The sequence below is a fragment of the Xenopus laevis genome, chromosome 3L (assembly GCF_017654675.1).
Source record: "Xenopus laevis strain J_2021 chromosome 3L, Xenopus_laevis_v10.1, whole genome shotgun sequence".
Classification (NCBI taxonomy): Eukaryota; Metazoa; Chordata; class Amphibia; order Anura; family Pipidae; genus Xenopus; species Xenopus laevis.
In genome coordinates this window covers 83,745,813-83,760,073 of record NC_054375.1, presented here as the reverse complement: position 1 = coordinate 83,760,073, position 14,261 = coordinate 83,745,813, and the positions used below count along the sequence as shown (strand labels likewise).

At 37.6% G+C, this 14,261-nt stretch overlaps 1 protein-coding gene across 3 annotated transcripts in view; it reads right to left on the bottom strand.

Annotated features, from left to right (window-relative positions):
• The window catches only part of reln.L (reelin L homeolog), a 206,685-nt gene that overhangs the window by 79,233 nt on the left and 113,191 nt on the right, over positions 1 to 14,261 (bottom strand). For all 3 annotated transcript variants that reach the window (XM_018252669.2, XM_018252671.2, XM_018252670.2), the window contains exons 20-21: positions 11,611 to 11,847; positions 6,151 to 6,343 (exon numbers count right to left, since the gene is read on the bottom strand). In XM_018252669.2, the coding sequence (XP_018108158.1) occupies positions 6,151 to 6,343; positions 11,611 to 11,847 (430 nt within the window). The remainder of the gene's footprint in view (positions 1 to 6,150; positions 6,344 to 11,610; positions 11,848 to 14,261) is intronic.

Genomic DNA, 14,261 nt, shown 5'->3' with positions numbered 1-14,261 from the left:
CAGAAATTAAAGCACAGGCTGTGTTCGGCATGTGACCAGCCGTTACCTGATGAACATACGCAAAGGATTTGTCTAACTTGCATGAAAACTACACTTGAGGAAGACACAGTAAAACAGTCAGAACAGTTCATTGGCTGGTTTAAAGGTATGATGATGCAAACGTTTCAGGAAATGAAACAGGCTATTGGTCCCGCTACTTCGGAGAATAATGATGATCTGATTATTCTGGATCAAGTGTCAGGTGATTCTGAGACGGAGGAAATGTCATCATCATCAACTGCTTCGGCTACAGCGAGGAAGGATAAGAAAGAAGGCATTTTTCTTTTTCCGGCGGAAAAAACTCAGAAACTGATAAGAGCAGTTAATAAAGTAATGGAGGATCAGGACAAGACGAAGGAACAGGATGCTGCTAAGGATTCATTACTGTATTTCTCTAAGCAAAGGGCTGATACGTTTCCAGTGAATCCAGTAGTGAAGGAGTTGATGGAAACTGAGTGGAAAGATCCTACTAGAAGGCCTGACTTGTCTAAGAGGTTCAAACAGATGTTCGTGTTACATAAGCAAGATATATTGTCTTGGGAGGAGCCCCCTAAAGTAGACATCTCTATATCTAAGTTGTCAAAGAGAACAACTATTCCTGTTGAAGACGTTGCAGGACTGAAGGAGCCAATGGATAGGAGAGTTGATACGTCTCTCAGGAGGTCGCATATGACAGCGGCGGCATTGGCGAAGCCGGCGATAGCGTCTGTGTCAGTATCCAGAACACTGAAATGCTGGATAAATAATATAGAAGAGGATATTGATGCCGGTATTTCTAGAGATGAGATTCTTGAGGCGTTTAAGTATGTAAAACTGGCAACGGATTTTCTGTGTGATACTGCGGTGGAGACAGTGAAGTTGTCAGCAAGGCTTATGGCATTGGCGGCTGTTGGGCGTAGAGCCCTTTGGGTTAAAGCTTGGAAGGCAGACGTCGCTTCAAAGAACAGCTTATGCGCTCTCCCTTTTGAAGCAGGAAGACTGTTCGGAACCAAGTTGGATACATTGATTGAGAGTTTGCAAGGGGAAAAATCGAAGTCTTTACCCCAAGATAGACCAAGGGGTTTTAAAAGGCAGTTTTTTCGTCGTAGATCCAGAAGTGCCTCACCTAGAGCGAAGCATCCGAGGTTGGTCACAAGGAACAGGAATTTCTTCAGAAGACCAAGACAGTCCAGAGGAAATGAGTTCAGCAGAGAAGACAGAAGAGAGTCCAATACAAGAGGTGGCAAGAGTAGGAAGTTTGGTTTCTGACGCCAGGCCTTCCTACGAGAGAGTTGGAGGCAGGCTTTCTTTGTTTTACGACCAGTGGAAAAGATCGACAACAGACCAATGGGTTCTGGATTCTATAAAGAATGGTTATTGAATAAAGTTTTGCCATCAGCCAGTGGGAAGGTTCTTACAATCTTTCCAAGAAGAAGTAAATTTTCAGCAAATGGTGAGAGAATTTTTAAGAAGGGGAGTATTGGAGGATGTACCAATACGCGAACGAAGACAAGGAGTGTACTCAAAGATGTTCCTAGTGCCAAAACAGAGTGGGAAGATGAGACTAGTCATAGATCTCAGGTACTTGAACAATTTCATCCAAAAAGAAAAATTCAAGATGGAATCTATCAGGTCGGTGCACAATATCCTCGACAGAGGAGACTTGATGGCTACTATAGATTTAAGGGATGCTTATCTTCATGTACCAATACATCAAAAAAGTCGAAGATTTCTCAGAGTAGCAGTGAAAATCGGGGGCAAGATAAGACATCTTCAGTTCAAGGCGCTTCCGTTTGGACTGACGTCGGCACCAAGAGTATTCACAAAAATTATAGTAGTCATCGCAGCGGCTCTACGGAAAGAAGGAATTTTTATTGTACCATACCTGGACGATTCGCTTATCAAGGCGTCAAATCTGGGGAAGATGAGGGATCATCTAGAGAGAACACTGGAGTTTCTGGAGTTACATGGATGGATCATGAACGAAGAAAAATCGAATCTACAACCCTCCACGTGTGTAAATTCTTGGGATTGGTTATAGACTCGGTCAGATTGAAGGTAAGTCTTCCACGGGACAAGGTTGTCAAGATGATTCAAGAGATTCGGAGGTTGAGAATGGCCAAAACGATTCCAATTCGTCAGGCGATGACGGTTCTTGGGCATATGACAGCAGCAATAGAGGCGGTTCCGTGGGCAAGAGCTCGGATGAGATGCCTTCAGCACAAAATTTTGAGTACATGGAATCGAAAGAAAACAGGGCTGGACAAATGGATGAAGATCCCAGTCAGCCTGAAGAGGAGTTTGAAGTGGTGGATGAAGAAACACAATCTCAGCAGGGGTTTGTATTTTCACCTTCCTTCCCCAGTGGTGGTGACCACGGATGCATCTCTTCAAGGTTGGGGTGCGCATGTGAGGAACATTTCGGCTCAAGGACTGTGGTCGGTGCAAGAGAAGAAGGAATCATCGAACTACAGAGAATTGAAGGCGGTGTGGAAAGCCCTGAAAGAGTTCCATACGGAAATCAGCAACCACAATGTACTGGTTCAGTCGGACAATGTTTCCGTGGTGTCCTACATCAACCACCAGGGTGGTACCAGGTCGATGAAATTGATCAGGATGTGTTTGAAAATTATGCAATGGGCTCAAAGGAAACTAATTCATTTGTCAGCGTTGCACATCAGGGGAGTAAACAACAAATGGGCCGACAGGCTCAGCCGGCATACAGTTGTTCCAGGGGAATGGTCACTGGATCACACGATATTCTCTCATATAACGAGAATGTGGGGTTATCCCCAGATAGACCTTATGGCGACGAGGCAGAACACCAAGTGCAAAAGATTTTGCTCGATCTACCGGCAAGACAAACCAACGCATTTGAATGCTTTCTCAATAAGTTGGGGTCATCAGTTAGCCTATGTGTTTCCTCCAGTGCCATTGATACAGAGGGTGCTAAAGAAGGTGAAAGAGGATCGGGCGAAAGTGATAGCCATTGTACCAGGATGGCCGTTTCCGGAGCTGCTGCGTCTATCGCAGGGGAACTATTGGATATTACCTCTGAGGACAGAGCTGATTTCACAAAAGGGGATATATTTTCCCGAAATAGAGAAGCTGAAGCTGACGGCGTGGTTATTGAACGCACGACATTACTGAACCAAGGGTTATCAGAGAAAGTGGTGGAGACTATGTTGTCAGCCAGAAAGAAATCGACAACAATCTCGTATGGAAGAATATGGAAGAAATACGATGCCTGGTGTGGTAGCAAAGACTTAGTAGCTTGCAAAACGGAGATTCCTCATATTCTTCAATTTTTACAAGAGGGGTTCGAAAAAGATCTGCAGCCTAATACACTAAGAGTTCAGATATCGGCTTTGTCAGTGTACCTCAATAAAAGGCTCTCGGCGGACCCCCTAATTATGAGATACTTGAAGGCTGTGTCGAAATTAAGACCTCGTTCAAAATTGCATGTTCCTCCTTGGGATTTGAACCTGGTGTTAAACAGGTTGTGTATCAACCCTTTTGAGCCATTGGAAGAGGTAGACGTTAAGAGGTTGACTTTGAAGACAGTTTTCTTAACAGCAATCACTTCGGCCAGAAGAGTTGGGGAAATACAGGCTTTAGGAGCGTCAGAGCCATATTTGCGATTTTGTCAAGACAAAGTTTGTTTAAAGACATTACCATACTTCATTCCTAAAGTTCCTTCAACTTGGTGTGTTAACGCTGAGATAGATCTTCCTACGTTGTGCACAGAGCCAAGGAATGAGATGGAAGAGAATCTACACAAGTTGGACTTGAAAAGATGTTTAATCACATACTTAGACAAGACAAGGATGTTCAGAAAATCAGACCATCTGTTTATCTTGTTCGCTGGTAAAGGCAAAGGCGAGAAGGCTTTGAAAGCAACAATTGCAAGATGGATTAAAGAAGCAATTCTATTGTGCTATCAACTGGAAGGAAAGGATAAGCCTGAAATACTGAAAGCCCACTCTACAAGAGGAATGGCAACATCATGGGCGGAGCGGGCTTATGCTTTCGCCACAGGAAATCTGTAAAGCAGCAACATGGTCCAATCTGCATACGTTCTCGAAGCACTACAAGTTAGACATCTTGTCTCGTCAAGATACAGCCTTTGGTAGCAAAGTACTTCAGGCGGTGCAGTCTACAAAGTTTTGACCCTCCCAATATTAGGGAAGCTAAGAAATTCCCTCTAGGTGCTGCCTGTAGGACGTAATGGAATGGGAAAATTGGTATACTTACCATTGAAATTTTCTTTTCCATTAGTCCGTAAGGCAGCACGAATATACCCTCCCGAAATAAAAATGTTTGAGCATCAAGTGTGTGTGTCTGGTCATTGTAGGAAGGAGCTAGTAAAATAACATAAGGGGAGGAGCTATGTGGGTGTTTTTAAAGGCTGTAATAATTGTGTTTACCTGTCCTACCAGGAGTTCGGGAAGTTAACCCTCTAGGTGCTGCCTTACGGACTAATGGAAAAGAAAATTTCAATGGTAAGTATACCAATTTTCCCATTTCCTTGTACTATACAGAAAACATACAGTATAGTTGATCTCAAGGTTTGCCCCTCACGGGGATTTGTATCCAATGTTAGTGACAATGCTAACTCAGTTAAATGGGGTTGTTCACCTTTTAGTATGTGCTGTCCAACTGTTGTGGTACCAAGGGCCGGAATTTCTCTGGCCTAACTGGTGGAGTGCTGAAAATGGAAGCCAGTGTTGACCACTCCTTATGTTTAAACCACACACACACTTTAAACCAAACCCATGTTACCACAAGGACTTTTAAGACTATGTCCACATTAATGATGGTAGCAGACCAAAAATCCATGCTCACAGCAGGGGTATCACACACACACACACACACACACACACACCCCCTTTGGGCCCCTAATAACAATTTCCAAATGCTAACAAACCCCCAGAACAAACCCTACCAGGCTCACGATTTACAGGCAGAGTATGACACCAGGGGTGCTTCAAAAAATCAAAAATATATTCCAAGTCAATTCTCTCAAAGTTAAAAAATCACTCTTTATTTAGCATAAATATTAAAAAGTAGGCATACAGACCAATTGATGCTCCGCCTTACGCGTTTCGCACCCACAGGCACTTATTCATAGGCATGCCTTTGAATATCGATTTCAATGTTTTTTTCATCTAATTTGGGTATCCTGCGGTCGAAGTAAAATCGTTCAAATGATTTGAAAGATTCAAAGGATTTCAGAGATCGATCGAATGATTTTACTTCGACTTCCAAAAACTTAGAAAAATGCTCTAGAAGGTCCCCATAGGCTAACATAGCACTTCGGCAGGTTTAATTTGGCGAAGTATTGAAATCGAAGTTTTTTTAAAGAGACAGTACTTCGATTATCGAATGGTCGAATATTCGAATGATTTTACTTCGAATAAAATTCGAAGTCATAGTATCCTATTCGATGGTCAGAGCATCCGAAAAATTACTTCGAATTTTGAATTTTTTTACTTCGAAAATTCCTTTGAATTCACTTCGACCCTTGATAAATCTGCCCCTAAAAGTTAAAGGAAAACTATACCCCCCCAAACAATGTAGGTCTCTATTAAAAGATGCTGAGTAAAACAGCTCATGTGTAAAACCCTGCTTCATGTAAATGAACCATTATCATAATAATATACTTTTTTAGTAGTATGTGCCATTGGGTAATCATAAATAGAAAATTGCCATTTTAAAAAATAAGGGCCGCCCCCTGAGATCGTAAGATTCACTGTGCACACATACAAACCACATGTAAGGTCACATGAGCCAATTAACAGACAGAGTTGTGTCTTTTGCTTCCTCACTTCTTCCTGTTACAGTTAGTGTTGTAGTATTTCTGGTCAGGTGATCTCTGAGGCAGCACAGATAGAGTCACGAAATGGTGGTTCAAGGCAAGAGATGTAAAAGGGCAATATTTATGTAAATATATATTCCAGTTTGGTAAGATTCTTTAATATGTCATTCAATTTGATATAAACTATCTGTTGCTTAAGTATTCATTTTGGGGGTATAGTTTTCCTTTAACATAAAGGTGAACCACACCTTTAATGACAGACATAGGTTTATGTCCATTTGATCTGGAAAAAAACTGTATTAATGATACGTTACCTGTTGTACTAAGTGCCATGTGAGACCATGGTTTGTAGAGTATTCTAACATAACTTGATTATCCATGTGTGGAGTGTAGCGCTCCCCACATCCCATCACCAAGCTGAACTGTATCATGTAGGATGCTCCAATTTGCATAGACTGTGTTTCTACATAACGTGGGCTGGAGGCTTGTTTAGAATCTCCAGTGAAACTGTTAAACAGAAAGCAATGAGCAAGAATGGATTATATTTCAATTTCTTAATTACAAGCTTTAATCATAATTCTAAAATACTATATTTCCAAAAAAACTTTGATACAACTGTAGGGTAGTGTTACATTATTATAACATTTTTATAACATTATAAATGCAGCTATAAACCTTTGAATAGTTTAAATTAATTACGATTTGTAAGATAAGTGAGAGCAAGTAATTTAAAATATTTGAAAAATGAAATTTATGCAAAAAAAGAAGAGAAGTGTAAGTAATGTGTTTATACATATGGGAGATGTGCTTAATAAAATAATAGGAAAATTCAATATGCCGATATTGAAATACGTGATATATTATAATAATTTACAATACTTATTAATAAATCACTTGCAAAGGGCAATATTAAAAACTGCTGATTGCTTTGATTCCTCATTTACAGAGTCCTTTTACCAATGGAGCATACTTTAAAATTCCATCTCTATTAAGGCTACATTTTATCTCTTGAAACCTATTGTAATAGTATGGGTACACATCAATTTTAATTTCAGAAAGCTTTGACAGCACAGAGAATTGATGTAGTTAATGCAAATAATTTAGCATCTTGGTGGGCAATAATTGCCTAGCAAGTACCATACTAAAAGCAATTCCTATTAGCTATAATGTGAAGCAACCTGTGTAAATCTTCCATGTTTTTAACGATTTTTCGATTTCTCTGACAAAATATTGCTGTAGCAAATTGCTATATTGCCCATAAATGGCCTTCCCACCTTCAGTTCATCACTACAAAACTTACCACTAGGGCATGTTGCTGAATATTAAATTGATATACAGGTATTGGATCCGTTATCCAGAAACCCATTATCCAGAAAGCTCAGAATTACGGAATGGCCATCTCCCATAGACCCCATTATAATGAAATAATCCAAATTTTTAAAAAATGATTTCCTTTTTCTCTGTAATGATAAAACAGTAGCTTGAACTTGATCTAAGATATAATTAATCCTTTTTGGAATCAAAACCATCCTATTGGGTTTATTTAATGTTTACATAATTTTCTAGTAGACTTATTGTATGAAGATCCATTATCTGGAAAACCCCAGATCCTGAGCATTCTAGATAATAGAGTACAGTGAAACCTCGATTTTACACATTTTACATTTTTTATTTGTGGTCCCACCAATTTATAATGCATTTCAATTTGTGCATTTCCCTGATTTTAAATAATGTTTTCCCAGATAGGTCCCCATAGGCTTTCCAAGCTTTTTTTGATCGAAGGAAAATCGTTCGATAGATGGATTAAAATCTTTCGAATCGTTCGATTCGAAGGATTTAATCGTTAGATCGAATGATTTTTCTTTCGAACGTTCTATCTAAGGAAATGCGGTAAATCCTTCGATATTCGAAGTTGAAGGATTTTACTTTGACAGTCGAATATCGAGGGTTAATTAACCCTCGATATTCGACCAATAGTAAATGTGCCCCTTGAATTTGTCTTTCAAACCACATAAAAACTAGATTTTAAACTAAATTTTAAACAACATTTCTCCTGACATTTTAAAAATGGAGTAAAACTCAGTGTAACTATTCCCCATGTGTCTGATCAATTCTAAAATAATCTGCTCTGTTTTGGTTCACCCAATCTTCACTTCACACCTATTGCAGGTGCCCCATTGGGGAATTATTATCATATTAATAGGGGTTAGCATTCTATTGTCAGGGCACAAATTTCTGTGTAACCCTATATAGGTGTAAAAACACCATTAACAAAACAAGTAAAACACTGATAAAATGTGTATTTTATACAATTTTATATGTAAAAAGTTTTTAACTCACACTTGTGTTATTTTACTAGTTTTAGCTTAATGAATGAGGCAGCATTAGCAATTTGAGTGACTATACCATATAAATCTAAAGGAAAAGTAAAGCTTCCCAGCCAAGTTTTTAGTTTTAGCAGCACTGAGACACTTGACTTAAAATAACAAAACATATTTCTGATACAAATCCCTATACCAATATTATTCAAAATAGCATTTTTTGTATTTAGACCCTTATATCTTGTTACAGAAGTGGAATTACACAAACATGTAGGCAGATCTAGAAAGCCCAGGTTATCCTGAAATAAACCCCTCTTTGTAAATTGCAATTTGATGGCTGAGCTAAAGACAAATTCATAAAAAATGTCATCAAAATGTTGTGAGAAAAACAAAATCTGAAAACTGTCTGTTTAAAAGACAAATTCACAAAAGTGGAGATAGAGGTTTGTGAATATGCAGTGAATCTGACATTTTTATTGCCACTTTTGATTTTGTCTCTATATCACCACTTTTGTGAATTCCCCCCATAGAGAACTAATTAATGTGGTTGGCATATAAACTAGTAGGATTTTTAAGCAAACGCACATCATATATTTAGTTTTACTGATCAAAAGCAACCTCTGCTACAGTTTTATTAGACTCCACTGAATTGTGCTTTATTTGAAACGCATCAGTGCTCATTTTTAAATATGTACTCCTCTTCTAGATAGACTTTTGTGACTTGCTTACTAACTGGAAGTAATCTCTGTCTCGCGAATGGTTAACACTCATTACTCCTTAATAGAAAATGATGCACTTAAACATGACATGATGTGTGATGATTTATAAAGCCCTGGTGTAGTTATTCGAATGAAAATGCATTTGTCAAGCAGTCCCACTGAGGATATTTTGCATGTATATACATAAGTCTATATTTATGTAAAGCCAAAGTATTTAAATGAACACCTAATGGACCTGCAGCTGTAAAACTAAAAAAGAATAAAACATCCAGCACCTGTGGTGATCTTCATACACTCCCTTGAGAGTAGGAAGGTCACTGATGAATGTATATTTCAAGTCTTTCAATTAATGAATACAATCCCAGCATATAAACACAAGACCTCCTTACAAAAAATATTTACAAATATAAATATTACTGTTGATATTACTTTGAAATATACATGAAATTGCATGTTTATATAAGAATCAATACAACACAAATCCCTTTTTTAGAAGACAAAGGACTAGACAAAGAGATTGCACAATATCGTGCTCTGCAAAGGTTGCCTTATTCTGACTTTTTGAAGAAAAAGCAAGCTGTAAGAGATGAGTCACGTTGATTTACATTAATGAGCTGTGAGAACTTGTCATGTCCTTGTTAAAGCGGATAATGCTGCTTCTATAGCCTCATTATCGCGGCCAGAACACATTTTCTGTAGTTCACACAGCCAGCCCCCTTCAGACTGAAGGATGATCAGAAAATGAAATCGGATTGCTGTAATGTACTGGAAAATAAAGCTCACTGTTGCAGTTCTGCATACACCTGGAGATATAACAATTATTTTTGTATCCTAAGGTATTCTACAATTGGTGTGATTGTGCATCCTTTAAGTAGAAATGGGCAGACATTAAAGCCAAAATTATATTATGAACTCTAAATTGGCATATCTCCCAACATTTTGGAAAGAGAAAGAGGGACAAAAAGAATTGCCACAAGGAGAGTGGTAATATTTTGGCCACGCCCATTGTGTGGTCACACCCCCTAATTACCATGCGAATTTTACAAAATTTGGCAGGTTATGAAAGTTTGAACACATTTCTGTGGTTGTTAACTGTTTCTTTGCTTATCTTAAAACTGTTACAGATGTATCAAAGTGCACCTGCCACATATTCTGGGCTCTCTGGAAAAAGCCAATTAAGTTAGAAACTTTGTATCTTTTTCTGGCTGTTCAGTGCAGGAGATCAAAGAGAAAGTCGGACATTTCAGTAACAACCCGGGACTGCGGATTTAACTGTCAAAATCGTGACTGTCCCTTGAAAAACAGGACAGTTGGGAGTTGTGCATTGGGTAGAGGAAGAACAGTTGTATAAAGAAGCAAAACTCTTCACCCTTTCTCTGCTTACTGTCCTGTAATGTTAGAAGCTTTTTCATACTTCTAGCAATATAATTAAATTGATATGATAAATATGTTGTTGGAAATGTGATTGTGAGTTTATTTAATCCATGGTAGTCTTTGTGTTGGAATACAAGTGTAGTCAACTAAATAACCACTCTGATCATTTGTTAGTATGGCAAAAGTTAACACGCCAAAAGCATAATGCACCAAAAACCTCTTATACCAACTTCATTTGTTTTAAAACATACTATGAGACCACAGAGGGCATTAAGACTGATGGACAGATGCTTAATTTTTAGCCCTGATTAACTATGTAACATCACATACTATAGTCTGTCAAAAGGTAAACTCTAATAAAATATTAAAGGGATCCTGTCATCAGAAAACATGTTTTTTTCAAAATGAATCAGTTAATAGTGCTACTCCAGCAGAATTCTGCACTGAAATACATTTCTCAAAAGAGCAAACAGATTTTTTTATATTCAATTTTGAAATTTGACATGGGGCTAGACATTTTGTCAATTTCCCAGCTGCCCCTGGTCATGTGACTTGTGCCTGCACTTTAGGAGAGAAATGCTTTCTGGCAGGCTGCTGTTTTTCCTTCTCAATGTAACTGAATGTGTCTCAGTGGGACATGGGTTTTTACTATTGAGTGTTGTTCTTAGATCTACCAGGCAGCTGTTATCTTGTATTAGGGAGCTGTTATCTGGTTACCTTCCCATTGTTCTTTTGTTTGGCTGCTGGGGGGGGAAAGGGAGGGGGGTGATATCACTCCAACTTGCAGTACAGCAGTAAAGAGTGATTGAAGTTTATCAGAGCACAAGTCACATGACTTGGGGCAGCTGGAAAATTGACAAAATGTCTAGCCCCATGTCAGATTTCAAAATTAAATATAAAACAATCTGTTTGCTCTTTTGAGAAATGGGTTTCAGTGCAGAATTCTGCTGGAGCAGCACTATTAACAGAGTAATTAAAAAAAAAAAAATTCCCATGACAGTATCCCATAACTGAATTAGGAAGATAAGAAGCATTAACGTCTTCAGCATTAACGTGTTCAACGTGTGCTTTTTTTTTCCTGGCAACTCATCACCAATTGGAAAAAGACTCATACTCAGAAATGGAGCTGACATAAAAGGAAAACAGACAACATTTAAAATTAGATATATAGTTTAACCCTTTAACTGCCAATGTGGCCAGCCACAAACCAGATCACATATGGAGTTTTGTAATTTTATAAAGGGCATATATTCTATTTCATTGACAGTCATACAGTTAAATGGTGGCACGTTTGAAAATGGATATATTACTATGAAGCTGGGATAATTTTATAAATAAAGCCAGTAAAATTGATTCTTACCACAGAGTCCAATCATGTCCACAATATGGCTGAACATTCCCCAGGTAAAATCCAAGTGACTGTGTGACATCCACAAGATTAGTGAAGTTCAGACTGATGCTGTTAAAGAGTACCGATGTCATGATGATCTCGTCAATCGCCCACACATCTTCCCCTTGGCCAGAATGATATGGCTGCCACCACCGAAACTGGATGCCAAACTGTTTTGCATCCTCAGGCAATTCAACTGATATAATTCTAAAATTAAATAAATGTAAAACATCAGTTGTTGGCATAAGGCCACAATAGTTGCTACCATTAAACTGTTCTATACAGCAGCTGTACACTAGAAACTAGTGACGCCATAACCACCAAATGAAGGACAGCATATTGTACGATCACTCTGTGAACTTCTCAGTAGACTCCACTTATGATACAGCCTACTCACACCATAGAATATTTGTACTCACCTTATGTGCTTATACATGACTCTAAACATATTGTAAACTTAACTTCACAATCAGCACAGATAACGTAACATGCAGAGAGAACAATTTTGAGTATAATTTTTACATAAATTATACCTTCTAGTTTTCTATTTCACAAACCAGTCCTTGTAAAAAATATTTTGTCTAAACGGTAAACCTATTTGTGTTAGATTACTAACCATTGCCATCTAATATTTCAACTATTGTACTGGTGCTGACATTGGTAGTTGGAGGCTGCCCCTTTTCAATCTGTATCGCAATTGTAACCATAGCCTAGAACTTTATTCACATTAACCTTGTTTAAAATGCACAATTTTATTAACCTTGTTTAAAATGCACAATTTTAATATTTTCCTGGAACAGGCTTAATACTGTATGACTTGCTATGAGTCTAGTACTTTTGCACTACTGCTTAAAATTGTACATTACCCATTTATTAAACTTCAAATTTATCTGCCTGAGGTTTTAAAGAGGAAAACTCAAATTTTTGGAGGAAAAAACAAACTCGAATTTTTAGAGATTTATTATGTCCCAAAGCTGCTAAACTTCCAAATCACAAAATACTCCATCTCAAACCTGCCTAAGTTATGTAGAAGTCAATGGCAAATGTCCCAGAAGTTTTTGACATTGTAATCTGTGCTGGAAAATCCAATAAAGTGGGGTTTTTGTCTAATAATCTGAAAAAGTCAAGTTTTCACAGCAATGAGTTTGAGAAAGTCAAGTTTTTGTAGCGGTTTTGTTTAACTTGTGGAAGGGAGTTTGGTTGACTTTCTTTTAATTAAAAAATTCGATTAATTTGAGATTTAGTAGTAACCCCCTTGATGTTCAATAAAAGGAAGTATTTTTATATGAGAAAACAGAAAATGTTGTGCATTACAATGACTCATGATGCCTATCTTGCAACTATATTAAATCATGATTTACATAAAAAACATTAGAAAAAGAATAACAAAATATAATAGTACAGATTAATAAATAAGTATAAATTGCATAGCCTGCAAACGTGTATACAATATGACATTCTTTGTGTTACACGTCTACAAATAGTTACATAATATTTATGCAAAATATGTCCCTTAATCTGATTATATCTAACTGCATCATTACTTTTCTTTTACAAATGTAATCTTGTCCAATAAAGTTTTTGCCCATTATACTCCTGCAGCATGTAGCATTTTAGTGTGCCTTGAAAATTTGATCAGAAGCCATCCCAAGGGTAATGCAATGTGTGCAAGGTCATTTGATTTTTCATGGCAGCTATGACAACTAACATGTACTTGACAAATGGCAAAGAAAATGAAGAATAATATCTAATCTCCAGCAGCAATTACAGAATACGTGCAAAGAGCAAATACATTCATTGTCATACCAATGACATCTACTTGAATTTTAATACATCAGTCCCTGGAATCAACTTGCCTGCCTATCACACACAGGACAAAAGTTGCATTCAGTGGCAAGTCAAACAGAGTCTTCTGATTGACTTAACATGAGACTAGAACTGAGAATAAAGCAACATAATAGTAATTGAAGAGTCTGGTACACACAACTAACTATCTTTTCAATAAAATGAGTGTCATTTGCACTATATGTGCTAGATGCATCAAGTCTGCTCTGCCAATACATTTTAATCACCCGCAATGAACTATACAGTCCCAACAGATACTGTATGTTAAAGAGTCTATCACAGTAAATCCTCCACTCCTTCCGTCAATGACTCACAAGATGTCCTTTTTATATACTGTATACCCATACTTCAGTTATAATCATGTTAGTAAGATACTTCCTTTTAACACGTTTTCATTGCAAAATTTTCAACAACATTCATTTTATATAGAGTGCATTTTAGTAATGATGGATATTGACAAATTGTATTGATAGGTACCGAAAATGATCCCTGCTTGAAGAAAGCTAGAATCTTACTCTCTGCTACAGAACACATGCACTATGCACTATAGCACTATAGCTACAGTTAATTCTAAAAGTCTTGTGAAATTATGTTTGAAAAGGAATGGAACAACGTGATTCCTGCTGGCATGCAACTTTTTCCCCAAATAAAAGCTCACTGGAATACTGTAAGCTAGAATTCGGTGACAAAAAGAAAGGTCTTGCATGCATTTTTTTCTGCATCTTTATTTTTCTCTTATAAACTTGAATTTTTGATAAATCTGCCCCTTGGTGTTT